Source organism: Saccostrea cucullata, unplaced genomic scaffold (genome assembly GCF_032062105.1).
Source record: "Saccostrea cucullata isolate Sc308-1 unplaced genomic scaffold, CSIRO_AGI_Scuc_v1 ctg2, whole genome shotgun sequence".
In the NCBI taxonomy this organism is placed as follows: domain Eukaryota; kingdom Metazoa; phylum Mollusca; class Bivalvia; order Ostreida; family Ostreidae; genus Saccostrea; species Saccostrea cuccullata.
The window spans coordinates 268541-289340 of record NW_026936751.1 but is presented as its reverse complement, the minus strand read 5'-3'; the positions used below and the strand labels follow the sequence as shown (position 1 = coordinate 289340).

The following is a 20800-nucleotide window of genomic DNA, read 5'->3' as shown; positions in this document are numbered from 1 at the left end:
CAGAACAACAAGTAGTCAGAGATATGCAATTAACAAATTAGTAAATCCGGGCTAGTAAAAATTATGACGCATGTAATACTTGAAAAGCACAAAGTATTTTTACTCATTTTTTGCTATCAAATTCCCAACCAGTGAATATTTTCCAGGCAGCATGCTCAGGGACTACTGTCAATAAATCTCCATAATTTTCTCAATTTTGCAATACTACCTGACTTATTTACCTCAAAAAACGATCGTTTTTTTCCTCATCCGAATTTCCTCCATTCCTCTGTTTATTGTAAATATACGCAGATATCTCATTTTAAAAATTATTTACAATCACTCAATCAACTGAAGGTTCAGTGTGAATCACATTAAATATTTTCTGGTTAATTCAATGATTTAATATGAAAACAAAATGAATTTAATTTAATTCTAAATGAGCTAGTGCATAATAATCAGAAAAGGAAAGATCTTCAGATATTTTTTTATTTTATTTTATTTTTTGTCATAATCATTAATTTTACATGATTAATTTTCAAAAGAATGATCGTAGTACCCTGACTTTTTCAATGATTATTTTTTTTTCAACGTTAGTTTCTATTTTAATTTTTGTCCCTATATTTGGGCTAGTAACTTTTTTTCTTGGGGCTAGTAACTTTATTGCTGCCACTAGCCCTTGGGCTAGTTCTTGAATATGTAAATTGCATACCCCTAGTCAATTGACTTTTTTTCACTTCATTACAAATTGACAAGTACAATCACATACTAGACTAATGATGCATAAATTGTTTTATGATTTATTTCTTTAAGACATATATAGTCCTTTTTTAATCGAAGAGACCAAATCCCATATCGTCGTCGGACTCGGATTCTGGCTCGGGCTTCTTCTTCTCTTCTTTCTTTTCTGTAAATATAGAAATTTCCCAAAATGTGAATTCATACTGAATGACAAGACTAGCAAATATACAATACCATAAATTAATGCTGTGTAAAAATGTTGAGAAAGAGATATGTAACCAATAAGAATAAAGAATTTCTCACGACAGGTGGTGTTTGATTGCTTTAAGATTCATACAAGATATTGATGAATTGTTGGTGTACCTTGTGCTGCCTCGGCAGGGGCTCCTCCAGCGGGAGCACTGGCGGCCACTGCACCACCAGATGGCACAGATGCAAGCTTCTCTTGGCCTATAATTAAAAGTCACTTGTATAAAGAAATCCATAATTACAATCATAATTCTTTTTTAGCTCACCTGAGCCGAAGGCTCAAGTGAGCTTTTCTGATCACATTTTGTCCGTCCGTCGTCCGTCTGTCTGTCTGTCCGTCTGTAAACTTTTCACATTTTCGACTTCTTTTCAAGAACCACTGGGCCAATTTTGACCAAACTTAGTACAAAGCATCCTTGGGTGAAGGGGAATTTAAATTATTAAAATGAAGGGACATATCCCCTCGCAAGGGGAGATAATCAAGAAAAGACAAAAATAGGGTTGGGTCATTAAAAAATCTTCTTCTGAAGAACCACTGGGCCAGTAAAGCTGAAACTTATGTTGAAGCATCCTGGGGTAGTGTAGATTCTAAATTGTTCAAATCATGACCCCCGGGAGAAGGGCGGGGCCAAAATGGGGAATCAAAGTTTTATATAGAAATATATAGGAAAAATCTTTGAAAATCTTCTTCTCAAGAACTACTGGGCCAGAAAAGCTGAAACTTATGTGGAAGCATCCTGGTATAATGTAGATTCTAAATTGTTCAAATCATGACCCCCGGGGGAAGGGCGGGGCCACAATGGGGAATCAAAGTTTTATATAGAAATATATAGGAAAAATCTTTGAAAATCTTCTCAAGAACCACTGGGCCAGAAAAGCTGAAACTTATGTGGAAGCATCCTGGGGTAGTGTAAATTCTAAATTGTAGGAATCATGACCCCCGGGGGAAGGACGGGGCCATTATAGGGAATCAAAGTTTTACATAGAAATATATAGGAAAAATCTTTGAAAATCTTCTTCTCGGGAACCACTGGGCCAAAAAAGCTGTAACTTATGTGGAAGCATCCTGGTATAATGTAGATTCTGAATTGTTCAAATAATGACCCCCGGGGGAAGGGCGGGGCCACAATGGGGAATCAAAGTTTTATATAGAAATATATAGGAAAAATCTTTGAAAATCTTCTTCTCAAGAACCACTGGGCCAGAAAAAATGAAGCTTATGTGGAAGCATTCTGGGGTAGTGTAAATTCTAAATTGTAGGAATCATGACCCCCGGGGGAAGGGCGGGGCCATTATAGGGAATCAAAGTTTTACATAGAAATATATAGGAAAAATCTTTGAAAATCTTCTTCTCGGGAACCATTGGGCCAAAAAAGCTGAAACATATGTGCCCATGGAAGGATCATGGGGTAGTGTAGATTTCAAAATGTCTAAATTATGATCAGTGGGGTAGGGTGGGTATGCATTATGTATAACAAGGGGGAAATCTGGTAAAGAACAGAATGGTCAAAGCTTCTCAGGTGAGTGATGTCTCCCATTCCTCTTGTTAAATTCATGTATTTATCAAAATATATACATAAGGCCAAAAAAAATTAATCAATAGTTTCTCAGGCCAAAAACTTAAAAATTCAATGCTGCAGGCAGGTTTTTTTTTTTTTTTTTTTTTTTAAGGACATATGCAATAGGGCTGAAACGATTCATCGAAATATCGATATTGTTCGATATAAGTGCTCGGTGTCAATTTTCGATTCACCATCTCGATTTTCGGTTCGATACGTTTTTTATAATCGGGTTTGTTTAACTCTTTAAATAGATCGGGTTCGACCTTATTTTAATAGTTTGACACACACGAGGTAGCCTATTTGGGACGCTAAAGTTTCAGAGCAGGCTGCCACTGCTTTTATTTAAACGAATATAGTGTTCTTAATCAACAGAACAACAAGTAGTCAGAGATATGCAATTAACAAATTAGTAAATCCGGGCTAGTAAAAATTATGACGCATGTAATACTTGAAAAGCACAAAGTATTTTTACTCATTTTTTGCTATCAAATTCCCAATCAGTGAATATTTTCCAAGCAGCATGCTCCTACTGCCAATACATCTCCATAATTTTCTCAATTTTGCAATACTACCTGACTAATTTACCTCCAAAAACGACCGTTTTTTTCCTCATCCGAATTTCCTCCATACCTCTGTTTATTGTAAATACGCAGATAGCTCATTTTAAAAATTATCTAAAATCACTCAATCAACTGAAGGTTCAGTGTGAATCACATTAAATATTTTCTGGTTAATTCAATGATTTAATATGAAAACAAAATGAATTTAATTTAATTCTAAATGAGCTAGTGCAAAATATTCAGAAAAGGAAAGATCTTCAGATATTTTTAATTTTATTTTATTTTTATTTTCTGTCATAATCATTAATTTTATATGATTTATTTTCAAAAGAATGACCGTAGTACCCTGACTTTTTCAATGATTATTTTTTTTTTCAACGTTAGTTTCTATTTTAATTTTTGTCCCTATATTTGGGCTAGTAACTTTTTTTCTTGGGGCTAGTAACTTTATTGCTGCCACTAGCCCTTGGGCTAGTTCTTGAATATGTAAATTGCATACCCCTAGTAGTATATCTCTACTGTATCACCCCCCTTTTTTAAAATCTGTTAAATTTTCTTTAACCTCATGAATAGTTTCTTTCTTAAATTGTATCGTATTGAAAGAATTGAATTGTGACACAAGTATTGCAATACGTATCGTATCGTGGAGGGGGTGTATCGTTTCAGCCCTAATATGCAACATAACTTACCTACTGATAAAATTTCTAGATATGCCTTAATTAAGATTATAGTGTCATAAGATGTTCATAGACAAAAAATCAGCATGCATTACCAGGGGTTTCTGATAGGGCTGTGTATTGAGCCAAAAATTTCGATACGATACAATATTTTTTAAAGCGATATGCGATATATTGGATTCTGAAACAAGTCCATCAGAAAAGGCTTCTAAATCATTTTAATGCATACATTTCATAACAATTAAGTGTTTTATTACCCTTTTTAAGTTCTTGTCTCATTGCCTTTAAAAATAACACTTCAATTAAAACTTTAGATGACAGTAAAATCAACATGTTCAAAAAAATTTCTCTTTGTATTTTGTAATAATTATAAAAACTGTGTTAATTCCTTAGAAAGTATGTACAGTAATTATTGAAGGTTTCAATTCAAAAAAGTAAAATATAATCTTTGGTGATTGAAATTCCCATCTTTTAAACAGAATTTGAAGAAAAAATGTCTGTCCGATGCGTATTGAAGTTACTTTTCGATACGATATTTTTCTTGAATATCGATACGTATCGATAGAGATGGGTATCGCCAAAAATTTCGTATCGCGATATATCACGATTTTTCCCCAAAATATCACGTTAATATTATGATATTTTTACAAGCAATTTTACAATGATTTTTAATGAATTGTCATTATTTTCTTAAAAATATGCTAGAAAAACAAAATTTCACTTTTTTGAAATTTTTATGTACATAAAATTAATCATGTTTGGACGGTAAGATGCCGCTCTTTTCACCTTTAACAACATTTTTAGACATTCTATAATTGTAATTTGAAAGATTGAACAAATAAATGAATAGTTTCTGGACTTTACAATAAGTACCTAAATACCGGTATTTAGGTCTCCGTATCACGATACGTATCACGCAATAAAAAATCGCGATATACCGGTATATCGATAAAACCGCACATCCCTACGTATCGATATATTGATACAACCCTAGTTTCTGAAAGATATCTGTGAATGAAAATTCTTGGATGATTCAAGGAAAAATGAATAAAAAATACTAAACACATATTCTAGATGATTCTTTTATCAAATATTGTTTTAGAAGTACGCCATACATATTAAAACATTAAAATATAGCACACAGTTCCTTCAAGAATTGGAACTCTTCAACTCCATGGGAAAAGACCAAAAAGTTCAAACTATGTTGTGTGTGTCCTTAAGCAGGTTTTACATCTTTTTAAAACCATTTGTTCAATAAAATGATAATATCTACTAATTCTTAATTTTGGTCTCTGAAATTAGTTATATGTATTCAACTTTAAATAGTTATTCCAAACATTTATTTAAAAGTTAAACTATAAAATATTGTAAATTTAGAACAAATGTATTGTTTTTCTAATAAAAACATCTATCTTAGCATTTATGAAAAGGGGAATAACTCAATTTTCATTTTCAACTTGGAAAAATAGAAAATTGAGTTATTTCCCGTTTCAATATGTCAATAAAATTGATCAATGCGGCCATTTTTGAACAGATGCGGCGGTGCCTGAGAAACTATTTATAAATTTTTTTTGGCATAACTGATGACTGTTGATATAGCACCTGACAGTTGGGTATGATCAAAATACACAAAAATTTTCAAAACAAGACATTTTTTTCATTTTAATATTAAATGAAGGCAAATTTGGAATCAATTTATTACCTTGAGTGATGAGTTCTTCAATACTTTTTCCCTTTAGTTCATTGATGATTTTTTCAATTTTGTCAGCCTCTGCATCAATTCCTACTGACCCGATGATCTTCTTTAGGTCAGCTGCAGAAGGGTTGCTGTTGCCGCTAAGAGCTGCAAGCAAGTAGGCCGCTACGTAACGCATTCTGAAATTTGAAAAATGTGACGTGTTAAATTCTTTTGACCACAGAAATAACCAACAAATGAAGAGTTTGGCTAACCCTGGTTTTGTGTTCAAATTTGTCTATATCAGAGACAAACCTAATTATCTGCCCAAGTTGTGGGGAGATAAAATCCTTTTTTGTCAGGCAATGACTAAATTTGCTTGGGTCATTTGATTGGCTGCTTCAGAGAGTCGCAATGCCAAACAACAAATTACAGTTCACGTTACGTATGCATGTTCGGCATTGCCAAATACATGAAAAACTCATTCTGTAGTTAACATAGCTGATGAATCCACTCACCAGCACATTTTGCAGTTAGAAAGAGGTACTCCTGTATAATATCTGATAGATATTAATGTTAGTGACTTGTACATATTGACTTTAATTGTTCTAAATCAAACTTTGCACGATTTAACGAACGTCAAAATATTTACCATAAATAGCAAACTAATAAACGTATTTTTCACAATTGAAGAGTTCCAACTTTCTGATTGGTTGACTATAAAGAACAAATTAGCATATTTTACAGAGAAATTTCAGCTAGTTTGCCCACATGTGATGAGTAAAGACGAGATCACCCGTGGGTTACCGACAATGATCTATATGCTGCTTATACCATTTTTTTCATAGCAAATTCCAATCTCCTATGCAGAGTTGTCATTCGTTCCTCTCTCAGACACCTCTGCAATGGGCTCACGTCAAGATTTTTGACATAACGTATAAAAAGTAATATTTGCAGGATTTTTTCTAATTAAATTAATAGTTCTGGATTAATTTAGTTAATATTTATCTGAAAAGTCAGACATAAACAAATAAATTGAATTATAATGAATTAAAACAAATGCACTATTTCTCGTGTTTATTACTGTGATATACGCGAGCCAACGACAGAGGTGAATGTATGAGTGTGAGCAAATTCCACATGGGTTTAAATTATCTGCCATCCAACAGAACTGCATGATTAGTAATTCACCACCAAACGGGTTTTTAATCACCATTTGATGGATTTCTTAAGTTTTTGCGCCATAATGAAATAATTTTAACTACTTTCTCTTTGAGTCTTTCTCTGGCGCCGTTTCAAAATCCTCTAATTGTATAGATATCTAATCAAAAACAATTCATAACATTTTGTATATGATAAATTCTGTGTATTTAATTTATTTCAATTCAAAATATTGAGGAATCTCTATTAACAAATATATATTTTTATGTCACAAATAAAAAGGTACCCCGTTTACTGTATTGTGCGTGCAGAGACCACGTGGTTGAACAATTTCAATTAACAAGCAACTTTCTTGGGCGAAATGAGTATTTTTTCATGAAAAAATTATTCAAATGAGTATGAATTAAACAAAAAAATCAGAATTCATTTCAAAATGCCATACTTTTAAGTCTGTTTTTGACACGAAACGTAGTCACACCACCGTAAGGTTTGAGAATTTCTTTAGAAAGGAAGTACATTTGTGATGCATTGTGGGTAAAAATTTAGAGAAGACTAAATAACGAGAAGGAAAGAATATTTTAAATGTTGCTCTATACAGCGAATAAATAAACCTAAAAAAAATAACAATCTAATTATTCGTCTGAATAATTAAATTAAAATTTGTTACTTTTTTTACTCTGAATTTTCAGCTTAGAATTAATTTTATTATTGGTAAGCAAACTAACTTTTATATTTTCTTAAAAAAAAAAGAAAAGAATCCTCAAATTTTAAATCTGATGCATCTTTAAAATACATATAAGTATAATATAAAATTTGATTTAAATATCCACTTAAAACGATCGGGTTATTAATTGCTTTTGCATAACCTTATCATATCTCTTATTTTCATATCAAACTGAAATTAGGAGATCCATGCAGGGAAAGCAGTAAAGAACGGTAACTCTGTCAAACAATGGCAGATAGACTGACACAACTTCAAGATGCTGTTAATCAGGTATCTCTACTTAACCTCACCTGAACTATTTTGAATAATTTACTAAAGCAATTATGTGAACTTTTTCTGTTTGAAAAATCTGGCGTTCAGTCTATACATCACAAGAAACTAGGCCTAATTTTTATCTATGTCTATCTTTGTAATCAATTTGTAATAGGGCCTATTAAATTCTCAATTTATGGATTCAGGCTATGTAAAACCCAGCAGGGGTCTTGTTTTGGAGGCTACATTGATTACAACTGGTTTCAAATATTTATTTCTTAAAAAAAGGTAAAATGGTAACAGGTCAATTTAAACCCATGGGGTGACCCTAATCTCAGCGAGATGTCGTAGGAACTAAAATATTTGATGTGACCCGTCCCTGAGTTTCAGCTTCTTTAGGTAACTCTGGTTGACCGGTTACGTTTTTAGGTCACCTGAGTCACTCAGGTGACCTATTGCTATCCGTTTTTGTCCGTTGTCATGTGTCGTGCATCATGTGTTAACATTTGAACATTTTCAGCTTCTTCTCTGAAACCACTGAACCAATTTCAACCAAATTTGGTATACAGCATCTATGGGTGAAGGGGAACAAAAATTGTGAATTTCATGGTCCCTGCCCCTCTGGGGCCTGAGGGGTGGGGCAAAAAAACCCTAAAATTCATGCAATCTTTAAAAATCTTCTTCTTTACTCCTGGACATCAAGCAGTCAAACTGTTGGCATGATTGTAATCAGCATTGAGTCCTCTACCAAAATTGTAAAATTCATGGCCCCTGGGTCAGGGGTTCTAGTGCTAGGGCGGGGCTAAATAGATTATATAGTGAAAGTGCATAAATTCTTTGAAAATCTTCTTATCTGCTCCTGGGCATTAAATAAACTAACCAAGTACATAGTTATGTTTAATAAGGCTGCCTCTACCAAAATTCTGAAATTCATGGCCCCCTGGGTCAGGGGTTCTAGTGATAGGGCGGGGCTCTATTGATTATATAGTGACATTGCATAAAATGTTTGAAAATCTTCTTCTCTGCTCCTGGATATTAAATAAACTAACCAAGTACACAGTTATGATGAGCAAGAATGTCTCTTGCAAAATTGTGAATTTCATGGCCCTAGGATCAGGGGTCTGGTGTTAGGGCTGGGCTCTATTAATTATATAGTGACATTGCATAAAATCTTTGAAAATCTTCTTCTCTGCTCCTGGGTATCAAATAAACTAAACAAGTACAAAGTTATAATGAGCAAGAATGTCTCTTCCAAAATTGTGAATGTCATGGCCCCTGGGTCAGGGGTTCTGGTATTAGGGCGGGGCTCTATTGATTATATAGTGAAAATACATTAATTCTTCAAAAATCTTCTTCTCTGCTCCTGGGCATTAAATAAACTAACCAAGTACATAGTTATATTGAATAAGGCTGCCTCTTCCCAATTTGTGAATTTCAGGGCCTCTGGGTCAGGGGTTCTGGTGTTTGGGTGGGGCTCTATTGATTATATAGTGAAAATACATTAAGGTACACTGATACTCTGATAAGAGAGATAACTCTTAATGACACAAATGTCTATTATTCCTTTATAAATTTGTCAAGTTTAAGTGCCTTTTTTGTCAAATTTTGCCCCGCAAGCCATGCTATAATTGTTTGCATTTTATTCAGCATACACATTTCCTTTGGAAAATCATAAAAGTTCAAGAAAAATTTCATATGAGTGAGCAGAGGGTTTATGAACCTTAATTCTTTAAAAAATCTTCTTCTCTGCTCCTGGGCATGAGATAAACTAACCAAGTACATAGTTATGTTGAATAAGACTGCCTCTTCCCAATTTGTGAATTTCAGGGCCCCTGGGTCAGGGGTTCTGGTGTTTGGGTGGGGCTCTATTGATTGTATAGTGAAATGCATGAATTCTTTGAAAATCTTTGCCTTTGCTCCTGGTTAATATGCCATTGATCTAATTACATATTTATAATGAAGAAAGGTGGCTCTTTCAAAATGGTTAAATTCAGGGCTCCTGAGTCAGAGGTACGGGGGTGGGGGGTGGTTGGGTGTTACTATGTCTGAAGATAAATTAATGCTTTGAAATTTTCTCTTTGGTATTAATCATCCATTTATGATAAAATTTCCAAAATTTCTAAATATGTGGCTGCAGGGTCAGTGGTTCCTGTGGGGTGGGGTGCACAACTGGTGGTTATAAAGTGGAAATGCATTTTCTCTTTGTTACTCTGAACTACCTCTGGGCATTTGTAACCAAAGTTAGCATGCTAAGTGTATAATAATTATAAGCCTCTTTCAAAATTGTGAATTTCATGGCTTTTGGATTAAACACGAACCAAGTTCAATTGCTGGAAAGTTGTGACATAATACTCAGGTGACCTATAAGCCCCGTGGGCCTCTTGTTTTGGTTTACAGGGCAAACTGATACAGGGTGGTGAAATATGATGCAACAATATTTGTTTTACTTTTTAAAATATCACACATTCAGGTAGTTTGTATCCATGTGATAATTTTCCATACAACAAAGTTTTCAAAATTCATGAACAACATCAATTTGCAGAAAAATCTTTATAATTTTGCTCAATTTATAATTTTGGTCATACGACCTAGACATTTCTGCACTCTTCAAAGCATAGATTTAATGAGTTGCCGAACACAAGGCTTTCGTTTTAAAATATGATTGAAATTTCGGAAACAGTGCCTTTGCTTTGATCTTCTCATTCTATAAGCACATGTGATTATCTGTATTTTCTACAACAGGATTATTTTTTTGGGGGGATAAAAAATCAAATGGACTGTCATGACTTTATTGCAGTCTGCAGTGTCTTGAATTCTAATGTCAGGATAACATATAATTTTCTTTACAGCTTGCAGACCATTTTTGTAACAGTATAGGAGTGCTGCAGCAGTGCTCACCTCCCAGCAAGTTTGATGGCTTCGACAAGCAGCCAGGAAAGTCTCCATCAGAAATCCAGCAAGAAGGTCAAACATTTGTACAATGAAAATAGAATTTCCTTTTACGATGTAAATGAAATGCAGAATTTGCACTAAATTGTAGTAAACAAAATGAATTATAAATTATTTAATAATGCTTTAAAATAGCTTTATTCCTTTTTGTCCCCCGCTTGAAAAGTGGGGGATATTAATTTGGGTTTGTCTGTCCGTCCGTCTTTCTGTCTGTCTGTAATGCTTTCGTTTCCACACGATATCTCGAGAACCCTTTGAGCTTTTGCAATGAAATTTAGCATAGCAACTCCCTATGGACTAAAGAAGACCCCTATTGATTTTGAGGTCAAAAGGTTAAAGGTCAAGGTCATAAATAAACAAATTCTGTCTGTTAAAACACTTCTGTTTCCACACGATATCTCTAGAACCATTTGAGCTATTGCAATGAAATTTTACATAACAACTCCCTGTGGCCTAATGAAGACCCCTATTGATTTTGAGGTCAAAAGGTCAAAGTTCAAGGTCGTAAATTTATACATTCTGTCTGTGTGTAACACTATCATTTCCGGGTGATATTTCAAGAATATTTTGAGCTTATGCAATGTAATTTTATACCAAAACTCCCTAGGACTTCTCTCGCCCCTCTTAAAGTGCCCCGCTCCGTTTGTTTTATTAGTATTTATAGTATTACATGTCGCTATTTTTAGCGCAGGGGCATGAGGAGAGTTATTGCGTATAAAACAGGTTCTCGGCGGACTTTATGTTCTTATTACATCTATTAGAACTATTTAATAAAGGCTAAATAAATCAAATACCATGGATTGTGTAAAATTTTGAGAATACCGAACATGAAAACATGAATATATACATGTATGTGACTTCAGTTCTGCATATACTTCACACCGCGTAAAGCGATTCCGTGGTCTAGTGGTTATGTCACTCGCTTCAAAGTGAAAGGTTTGAATCTCGGTTGATCCTTTTTTTTTTTTTTTTTTTTTTTTTAAATACTTTTTTTTTTTTTACTAAATGATAGTATTCAGCATGTGAAATGAAAAATTTATGAGGTTATAAAATCATCATTACAGTGTGATAAATATTCCATATTAAAAAATCTTCTATACACATAATAAAGAATAAGCAATCAAATCTTTATATGCATATTGACATACATGTATTTTATTTGCTTCAGCATACATGTATACATTTAATAATTCTACAAATTCAGTCAGGGGGAGCCGACTTTTTCCCTAAGCGGGGGACATGAATTCTCTGAATTAGCTTGTTCTGCAAGTTTTTAAAGTACAGTGTACTTACATTCTGCAATTAATAAACTTATTTATAACAATTTTAATGAAATCTTTTGAATATTTGACTTGTAGGTTTGAAATAGTTGCTTCATTACCCAAAACTTGTACCATTTTATGATAATGGCATCTTTGATGCCAATTAATTAAGGGTTTCCAATATGTTACACTCCCCCCAAAAAAAGCATTGGCAGTTCATTTCAACTGCCTTTTAAAAACCTCATTGCATTAGTGAAAGTAGACTTTAAAATTAATTACATGTACCAATTAGTTACATGTACCAAAAATTTAGCTATTGAATCTTTGTTTTACATTTCAGACTATGCAATAACATTTGCAAAACTAATTGCCAGAACAGCCAAGGACATTGACACTTTAATTGATTCCTTACCAAGTGAGGAATCGTCTCATAAAGTCCAGGTATAGTTTCTTTTCTTGTAATTAAATATATGCAAGTAGAACTACCAAGATTTGAAAATATTGATGAATAAATGTTTCATATCAGATGGGTAGAGAAAATATATCAAAATGTGTAGCCTGACTATGGCTATAAATAATTAAATATTGTCAAGATAACTGAATAAATTTGCATGCTCATTTGAAATTTTACATTGAGAATAAGGTGTGAAGTTTTGATATTATGTTGTTTCTACTGTAAAGATTAAGTTTTGACTCTTTCTTTGTCAGTTGGAGAGTTTACGGCGTTTGGAGGCGGAGAACCAAGAGGAAGCCAGAAAACTGGAGGAGGTGGTCAGCCATGGAGAGGAATTACTGGACCGTATCCAGGAGGCCCTGCGGGAGATTGCGCAATGTCAGCTACGGTGTCAGGCCATGGAGACAGACACCTGAGACAGCTGTCCAGTTGTCCATATTTTGGTAAAAAAGGAACAACCTGTGTGTGTACATGTGGAATGGTTTTGGTCCAAGATAATTTGTCACGGGAAAAGCAGGAGAGGTTTTAGAATCTCTGTTGAAGACATATAGTTATCTTTAACTATAATATTGTAAAATGCATATTATATCAAAGTTGCTTGAAACAAACTGAAACTTGTTTAAAAGATATAAAGGTCTAATAGAGGTAAAAGCAATTAATTTGAAAATTTTGAATTTCTTTTTGCATCATTGAGTCACTTTGTAACTAACAAATAACAAAGAAAAAATCATGTTTAAATACCGGGTAGTTGTATATTTTCTAAACATATTTTGTAGTTTAACCCATTAAAACTTATTTTAAAGTGCTATGCATCCAGATTTTGTTTAAACAATGGGATGGTTATGAACTGTTTGTTTATCCATACACATTGTACTTACTTTGATTCATTAATAAAGGAAACTTTTGTATACCATTGTCAGGTGTATTTATGCTTCTGAAGCTGTTTCCAAAGTGATATTTTCAGGGTTTTGATGTTTTAGAATTGTATGAATCAGTTTTAGCCTTCCTTCTAAAAAAAACATATACTGAATTTACTCTGTGCAGAAATATTCTGGTTTACTTCATGAATTTACACTGCAATAAGTTTTCCTAAAGTCCTAAGAGTTTTTGCACTGTGAAACAAATATATATTTCCTCATTCAAGTACATGTATACTGTAGAGCACTAAATTTTCGCGACACCTTATTTTTGCGAGATAGTCATTGGCTTTTTATTGGGGAGACAAAATTTTCAGAAATGTAGTTATTGCTCTATACAATCTTTAGGAATAATAAAATACACAAGAATGAAATTGACACTGTCTTGCGTAATTACGTGAAATTAAAGTTCTATTGAATAAAAAGTGATTTATAGTACATCTGTCACTCTATCTTTCAAGATGCTCTTCTGCATCAATAGCATCAATCATCTTGACCTTGCAAAAGTTTTTTGTAATCAGCATCAAAGCTGATACATATTGGTAAATGCTATCAACTACATCAAGTTTTTTAACCTTGACCTTCCCTTTCACCTTGAACTCCTTTTTCTTAATACATTAATTCCACTTCATATGCTGAAAGATATTTTTAAGAGCTGTTCAACATACTAAATTAAAAAAATGTTGACTTTGCATATTTTTTTTTTACCTTCTCCTTGATCCTAACTTCACTGTTTATGCCCCCATAATCTAAGATTCAGGGGCATACAATTCTTACAAAAAGGCGGATCCAGGGCCAGTGCGCTGGGTTTGCCCCCCGCTTGAAATTTTTGTATGTAAAACTTATATGTCCATTATCCTAAAATTGAGGAAAAAACATTTCTTATTTGTAAGAACTTGTCAGCTTCTGGGAGCTTCGCCCCCGGACCCCCCAAAAGGACCTTGCCTTAGACCTACTGGGGGCTTCAATACAGCCACCAGACCCCTGCCTTCTACTGCCCCCCCCCTCCCCTGGAGGTCATATATTTTCCATTCATTTTCTTCCTAGAAATTGCACAACATACATTGTACTGAAATGAAATTTGGTATACAGATTTATCATAAGAATTTTTAGGTTGAGATTTGTTTTTGATATGATAGAGCAGTTTTTGACAGAGTTATGCCCCTTGATTTAGAAAAATTCCAATTATTTGCAGATTATAGATGAACTTAAAGTTTAATTGTTGTTTTGACCTTGACAATGTGAATTTCTCAGAGAAGGAAAGAGTGACTAGGATTTGCATTGATGTTAGCTAAATGAGCATTTGGTGTATTGTTATCATACTGGAAACTAGTGCTAATTGTAACGGGGACCGTTACAGATGTTCCCCAAACGCTCCCCAAATCCCTTTTGGTGCAATATTTCCTGTAAGCTTCATTAAATAAGACAAACTCTATGCATTTGAGAGTTTAACAACATTTACCCAGAAGTGTACCAAGTTCATTCAAATTTTAGCATTACACGCGTGCGCAAGTGAATGCATGTGCATAATGACCATATCATCTTGTAGAAGTCTGTTACATCTATCTATGTTCTAAATCCCACTCCGTTTGGCTGAAAACCAAGGGAGTTATAGCTGTTTAAAGTTTCAGCCAATCAGATTGCAGCGCACGTACACGCACGTGTATGCATGTGCATGGTGACATGCCTTCTTGTAGGAATCCATTATATCTATCTATGTTCCAAATCCCATCCTGATTGGTTGAAAACCAAGGGAGTTATAGCTATCTAAAGTTTAAGCCAATCAGATTGCAGCGCACGTGCATGCACGTGCTTTTATGATAATTGTTATACATCATGTTGTAGGATATCCTAATGCATGGCTATGTTCAAAATTTCAAAAGATTTTGTCAAAAAACAAGAAAGATATTGAGACTTTAGTTTCAGCCAATCAGAGCGCAGCGCACGTGCATGCGCGTGAGATCTTGCCATTTTGACCATGTCATCATGTATATGCTACTAATATATCCTCACATTATGAGTTTCAAAGCATTTCATGAAAAAATAGAAAAGTTGCGGCTATATCTATTATATTGGTCATTTCTCGTGTTGCACGTGCGCGCTCTTGCAAGCATGTGCGCGCAAAATGACCTTGATTCCGCAAATCTACATAACATGTCTACTGACCCTAAAAAGGTTTTACCTACATCGGACGAACAGTTTACAAGATCATTCCCGGACAAAAAAGTACCCAGGAAGAAGAAGAAGAAAAACTAGAAACGATCTCGTTGCGAGCAACGAGAGGTCTTCCGTCCGATTTTGGAAAAAAAAACTCGTAAAGTCGAGCTGAGAAGTGATTAAACATTTTGGTCACAAATTGAATCCAGGTCGCCAGCGTAAAAATCCCATCCGCTTTTTTCCCTTTTTATCCCCAACGCGCTAACCATTACGCTATGGAGTACTGCTCTAAATGTACTTGTGTATACTTTCGCTACAGTACACCTGTCTAAGAATTATAAAAGACGGGCCATTATTCATAATTTCGCACCAAACGCCACGTTAAATCTTCGCGCCTTTTCTTTGGACTGACCCATTAAATAGGTGTGATAGCTTCAATGAAATTAAGAAAAAAGTACGTTCTCATAGCCTACATTTCGAGGTTTAGAAAATATATTTAACACATTGTACACATTCTATAGAAAAGTAGCACAAAAGCAGTGAAATGACTATAATTTAATTTTTTTTTATTTCCCGTCTCAGAAGTGAACTATACCGATTAGTAACACTTTCTTAAAAAGGTTAAAATGTTTCCCCGAAAAACATGCCTCGCTCTACGACAGTCAAGGAATCACATACCATTTATGTTCAATAACTTGATTCAGATCTTCGAGAAAAGAATGTTAATATTAACTCCATTAGACGATCTTATTAAAATGGTTTTCTTATTTTTGTCTTTTCTATTCATTTTATATCACACAAGTGTGCATGGGAAAAACAGTGGTTATACGTTTTATACTTACTATGTACATGCATCGATATTGTTTCTTGAAAAACTATAACTTATAATTATGATTTAAGATCTGTTTTTCCGTCTTGCAAAACAAATGATAATAGGTATCTCTCATTTGCATATTTAGTCTTTTCTTTTTCTACTTTGAGAACCAACCAAAACCAGTTACAGAAGACGTTTGAGAAGACCCTGGAATAAATCTTTAGTTTGACACAGAAGTGTAACGTAATTACGACGTGATCTATTAACGCGCAAACCATTAAGCTATTGGGAGCACTGCTCTAGATATACTTGTGTATACATTTGCAACAGTACACCTGTCTAAGAATTATGAAAAGCGGGCCACTATTGATAATTTCGCACCAAACGCCACGAGTAAATATTCACGCCTTTTCTTTGGACTGATCTATTAAATAGGTGTGATAGCTTCAATGAAATTAAATAAATAAACCGTTCTTATCGCCTTTATGACATGACATGATACCAAATAAATACTACTACTTTATTTTATTTCGACGTTAAGAAGGTATATTTAACACATTGTACACATTATATATCGTATCTAGCCCATTTAAACTAAAGCAGTGAAACGGAAATTAAGTTTTAAGATTGACACGTAATTACAACGTACTACTACGTGAAAGTCGAAGTAGTTTTTTTTACATTTCATGTATCCTTATGTCAGAATGGTTTAATCAAACGCTCAGCTGCCTCCATAAACCCCTACTCGCGAAATGGCGGAGTTGACAGAGGCAGACGCCATCTTGGACCCGCTTCAGATTTTCAAATATTAATATCTAGAGTTAAGATTAACCAATATTCAAACAACTTATATAGTAAGCATCAATAGAAAGGTCTCTATTAATATTCCAAAAATAAATTAAAAATATTGAAAAACAAAAAAGTTAGAAAATACGATTTTTTCAATTCGCATCTCCTAACGACAGGAAGTATTGACGACGAACGAAAGGTCGCGTCCTGGATAATATATATCACGATCTATAATCCCTGAAAGTTTCATATTGATATCTTTTACCGTATTTGAGTTTAATCGTGGACAAAATGTCATTTTAATTTCAGAAAATTGTCCATAACTTGGCACCGGAGGTGAGTTTCCAAATTTTCTCTCGGATATACTAAATTCATGTAACAACACATCTGTCCTGAAAATTTCATGTAATTTCATCCAGTAGTCTTCGAGAAATTGCGTGCACAAAATTAGAAAGTCAAAAAAATAAGAATAATAATAATAATAACTAGATACGATCTCGTTGCGAGCAACGAGAGGTCTTCCGTCCGATTCAGGGGAAAAAAAAAACTTGTAAAATCGAGCTGAAAACTGATTCAAAATTTTGATCACAAGGAGGATTGAATCCAGGTCGCCAACGTGAATGCGCCTTTTTTTCTCTTTTCTCCCCAACGCGCAAACCATTTAGCTATTGGGAATACTGCTTTAAATATACTTGTGTATTCTTTTGCAACAGTACACCTGTCTAAGAATCATAAAAGGCGGGCCACTATTCATAATTTCGTGTCAAACGCCACGCTTAAATATTCGCACCTTTCCTTTGTACTGATCTATTAAAGAGGTGCAATAGCTTCAATGAAATTAATTAATAAAACATTCTTATCATCTTTTTTTCGGCGTTAGGAAAGTATATTTAACACATTGTACACATTACATATCGTATCTAGCCCAGTAACACTAAAGCAGTGAAACGGAAATTAAGTTTTTAAGATTGACACTGAATTGCAACGTACTACTACGTGAGAGTCCAAGTAGTTTTTTGCATTTCATGTATCCTTATGTCAGAATGGTTTAATCAAACGCTCAGCTGCCTCCATAAGCCCCTACTCGCGAAATGGCGGAGTTGACAGAGACAGCCGCCATCTTGGACCCGCTTCAGATTTTCAAATATTAATATCTAGAGTTCAGATTAACCAATATTAAAACAACTTATACAGTAAGCATCAATAGAAGTGTCTCTTTTAATATTCCAAAAATAAATGAAAAATATTGAAAAACAACGAAAGTTGAAAAATTGGACTTTTTGAATTGGCTTCCGGTAGCGACAGGAAGTACTGACGACGAACGAAAAGTCGCGTCCTGGAAAGTATCGATCATCATCTTTAAACTCTGAAAGTTTCAAATTGATATCTTTTACCGTTTTTGAGTTTAATCGTGGACAAAATGTCGTTTTAAACTCAGGAAAATGGTCCAAAACTTGGCACCAGAGAGGAATTTCCAAAAACTGTCTTGGAACTTTGAAGAGTATCTTACAGCACATCTTTCCTGAAAATTTCATGTAATTCTATCCAGTAGTTGTCGAGAAATCGTGTCAGAAAAATAATAATAATAATAATAATAATAAGAAACAGTAGAATCACTATAAGGTCTTCCGTGAAGACGGAAGACCTTAATAAGAAACAGTAGAATCACTAGAAGGTCTTCCGCTGAATACGGAAGACCTTAACTAGGGCTAATTGTAACGGGGACCGTTACAGATGTTCCCCAAACGCTCCCCAACTCCCTTTTGGTGCCATATTTCCTGTAAGCGCTATTAAATAAGACACACTTTATGCAATTTAGACTTAAACAACGTTTTCCCAGAAGAATACAAAATATATTTAAATTTCAGCATTGCACGCGTGCTCATCTGAATGCATGTGCGTAATGACCATATCATCTTGTCTACACTATTTATATATTTTTATATACTTAATATCAAATCAATTAATCAAGAAGTATTAAAAAATACACTCATTTAAGCGTATTTTTAATATTACTCATTTCACGTGCACAAACGTGCATGCACGTGCATGGGGACTATAGCTTCTTGTAGGCGTCTATTATGTCTGTCTATGTTCTAAATCCCATCCTGTTTGGTTGAAAAACAAGGGAGTTATAGCCATTTACAGTTTAAGCCAATAAGATTGCAGTGCACGTGCATGCGCGCGTTTTCACGACAATTGTTATATATCATTTTGTAGTACATGCTAAAGTATGTATATATTTTAGATTTCATAGCATTTCGTCAAAGAACAGAAAAGATATTGAGATTTTTGTTTCAGCCAATCAGAACGAAGCGCACGTGCACGTACGTGCATGATGACCATACCTTCTTGTAGGAGTTTATTATATCTGTCTATGTTCTAAATCCCATCCTGTTTGGGTGAAAAACAAGGAAGTTATAGCCATTTAAAGTTTAAGCCAATCAGATTGCAGCGCACGTGCATGCGCGTGTTTTCAAGAAAATTGCTATATATCATATTGTAGAACATCCTAAAGTATGCCTGTATTTTAAATTTCATATAATTTCATCAAAAAACTGAAAAGATATTGAGATTTTTGTTTCAGCCAATCAGAGCGAAGCGCACGTGCATGCGCGTGAGTTCGTGCTAATTTGACAGTGTCATATTATCTACACTATTAATATATCCTCATATAATGAGTTTCAAATCATTTAATTAAAAAATGTCAAAGTTGTAGCTATATTAAGTATATCGGTCATTTCACTCATATCACGCGCACGCACGTGCATGCGTATGCGCGCAAAATGACCTTCGTTCCGCACACCTACACTACACACCTATTAACCCTAAAAAGGTTTTAGCTTAGTTGGGTGAACAGTTTCTGAGAACACTCGCGGACAAAAAAGTACCGGAGAACAAAGAAGAAAAAAAAGAATAACTAGAAACGATACTCGTTGCGAGCAACGAGAGGTCTTCCGTCCGATTCTGAAATAAAAAGAAGAAAAATCGAGCTAGAATAGTAAAAAAAAATATTCGGATATTCGGGGGAGTGAACCCGGGTCGCCCGCGTGACAATCCAACGCGCTAACCATTCGGCCATTGAAAACACCGCTTCAAATTTTTAGATGTAAATATCTCGAGATTGCCTTTATGGATTCTAAATCAAATTACATATCATGCATTCTTAAAGGAGTCTCTATTTTGATTATTAATATCAAAGAAAAATAGAGAAAAACAAAAAATTTGAAAAATTGCATTTTTTAAATACGCTTCCGGTAGCAACCGGAAGTACTGACGACGCACAAAAAGGTGATTTCACATATCTAAGAGTCATCCTCTATCATCTCTAATAAGTCTCCAGTTAATACCTTTAACCATTTTTGAAAAAAAGGGGCGACAAAAATTCATTTTAAAATCAGAAAACTGTCAATATCTTGGAACCGAAGGCGAGTATTCCAAATTTTCCTTCTGATGAACAAAGTTCATATAATGATGCATGATTCCTGAGAGTTTCATTGAAATCCACCGAATAGTTTAGGAGAAATCGCCTGCACAAAATTTTGGGGAAAAAAATAAGAATAATAATAATAATAATAATAATAATAAGAAACAGTAGAATCACTATAAGGTCTTCCGCTGAAGACGGAAGACCTTAATAATAATAATAATAAGAAACAGAGTAAAAACAATATGTTCCCCAACTTCGTTTGGGGAACATAATAAGGGTCCTAAGATCAAGGTTGAAGATATGGTAAAAAAAATTGAAGACAGTCACGGGCTAGCTCCCAGGTGGCTGCAAATATCTTGCAATTAAAGGAATTCAGCCTTAAATTCATAACGAATACCGGTAAATTGCATTAGGGAGCCTGAGTATACTTAGACTTAAGAGAGAATGT

At 34.2% G+C, this 20800-nt stretch overlaps 2 protein-coding genes across 2 annotated transcripts; one reads left to right on the top strand and one right to left on the bottom strand.

Annotated features, from left to right (window-relative positions):
* Nucleotides 1-763: 763 nt before the first annotated feature.
* LOC134246488 (large ribosomal subunit protein P2-like) lies at nucleotides 764-7148 on the bottom strand. The gene is made up of 4 exons (XM_062728863.1): nucleotides 7047-7148; nucleotides 5471-5643; nucleotides 1084-1170; nucleotides 764-886 (listed from the first exon to the last, which is right to left on the bottom strand). Exons 2-4 carry the CDS (start codon nucleotides 5640-5642, stop codon nucleotides 810-812), a joined length of 336 nt encoding a protein of 111 aa, XP_062584847.1. The 5' UTR covers nucleotide 5643; nucleotides 7047-7148; the 3' UTR covers nucleotides 764-809.
* A 340-nt stretch (nucleotides 7149-7488) lies between these two features.
* LOC134246487 (mediator of RNA polymerase II transcription subunit 21-like) lies at nucleotides 7489-13164 on the top strand. Its single transcript, XM_062728862.1, has 4 exons — nucleotides 7489-7598; nucleotides 10430-10544; nucleotides 12132-12232; nucleotides 12500-13164. The coding sequence occupies exons 1-4, from the start codon at nucleotides 7557-7559 to the stop codon at nucleotides 12659-12661; spliced, it is 420 nt and encodes a 139-aa protein (XP_062584846.1). The 5' UTR covers nucleotides 7489-7556; the 3' UTR covers nucleotides 12662-13164.
* The last annotated feature ends 7636 nt before the right edge of the window (nucleotides 13165-20800 follow it).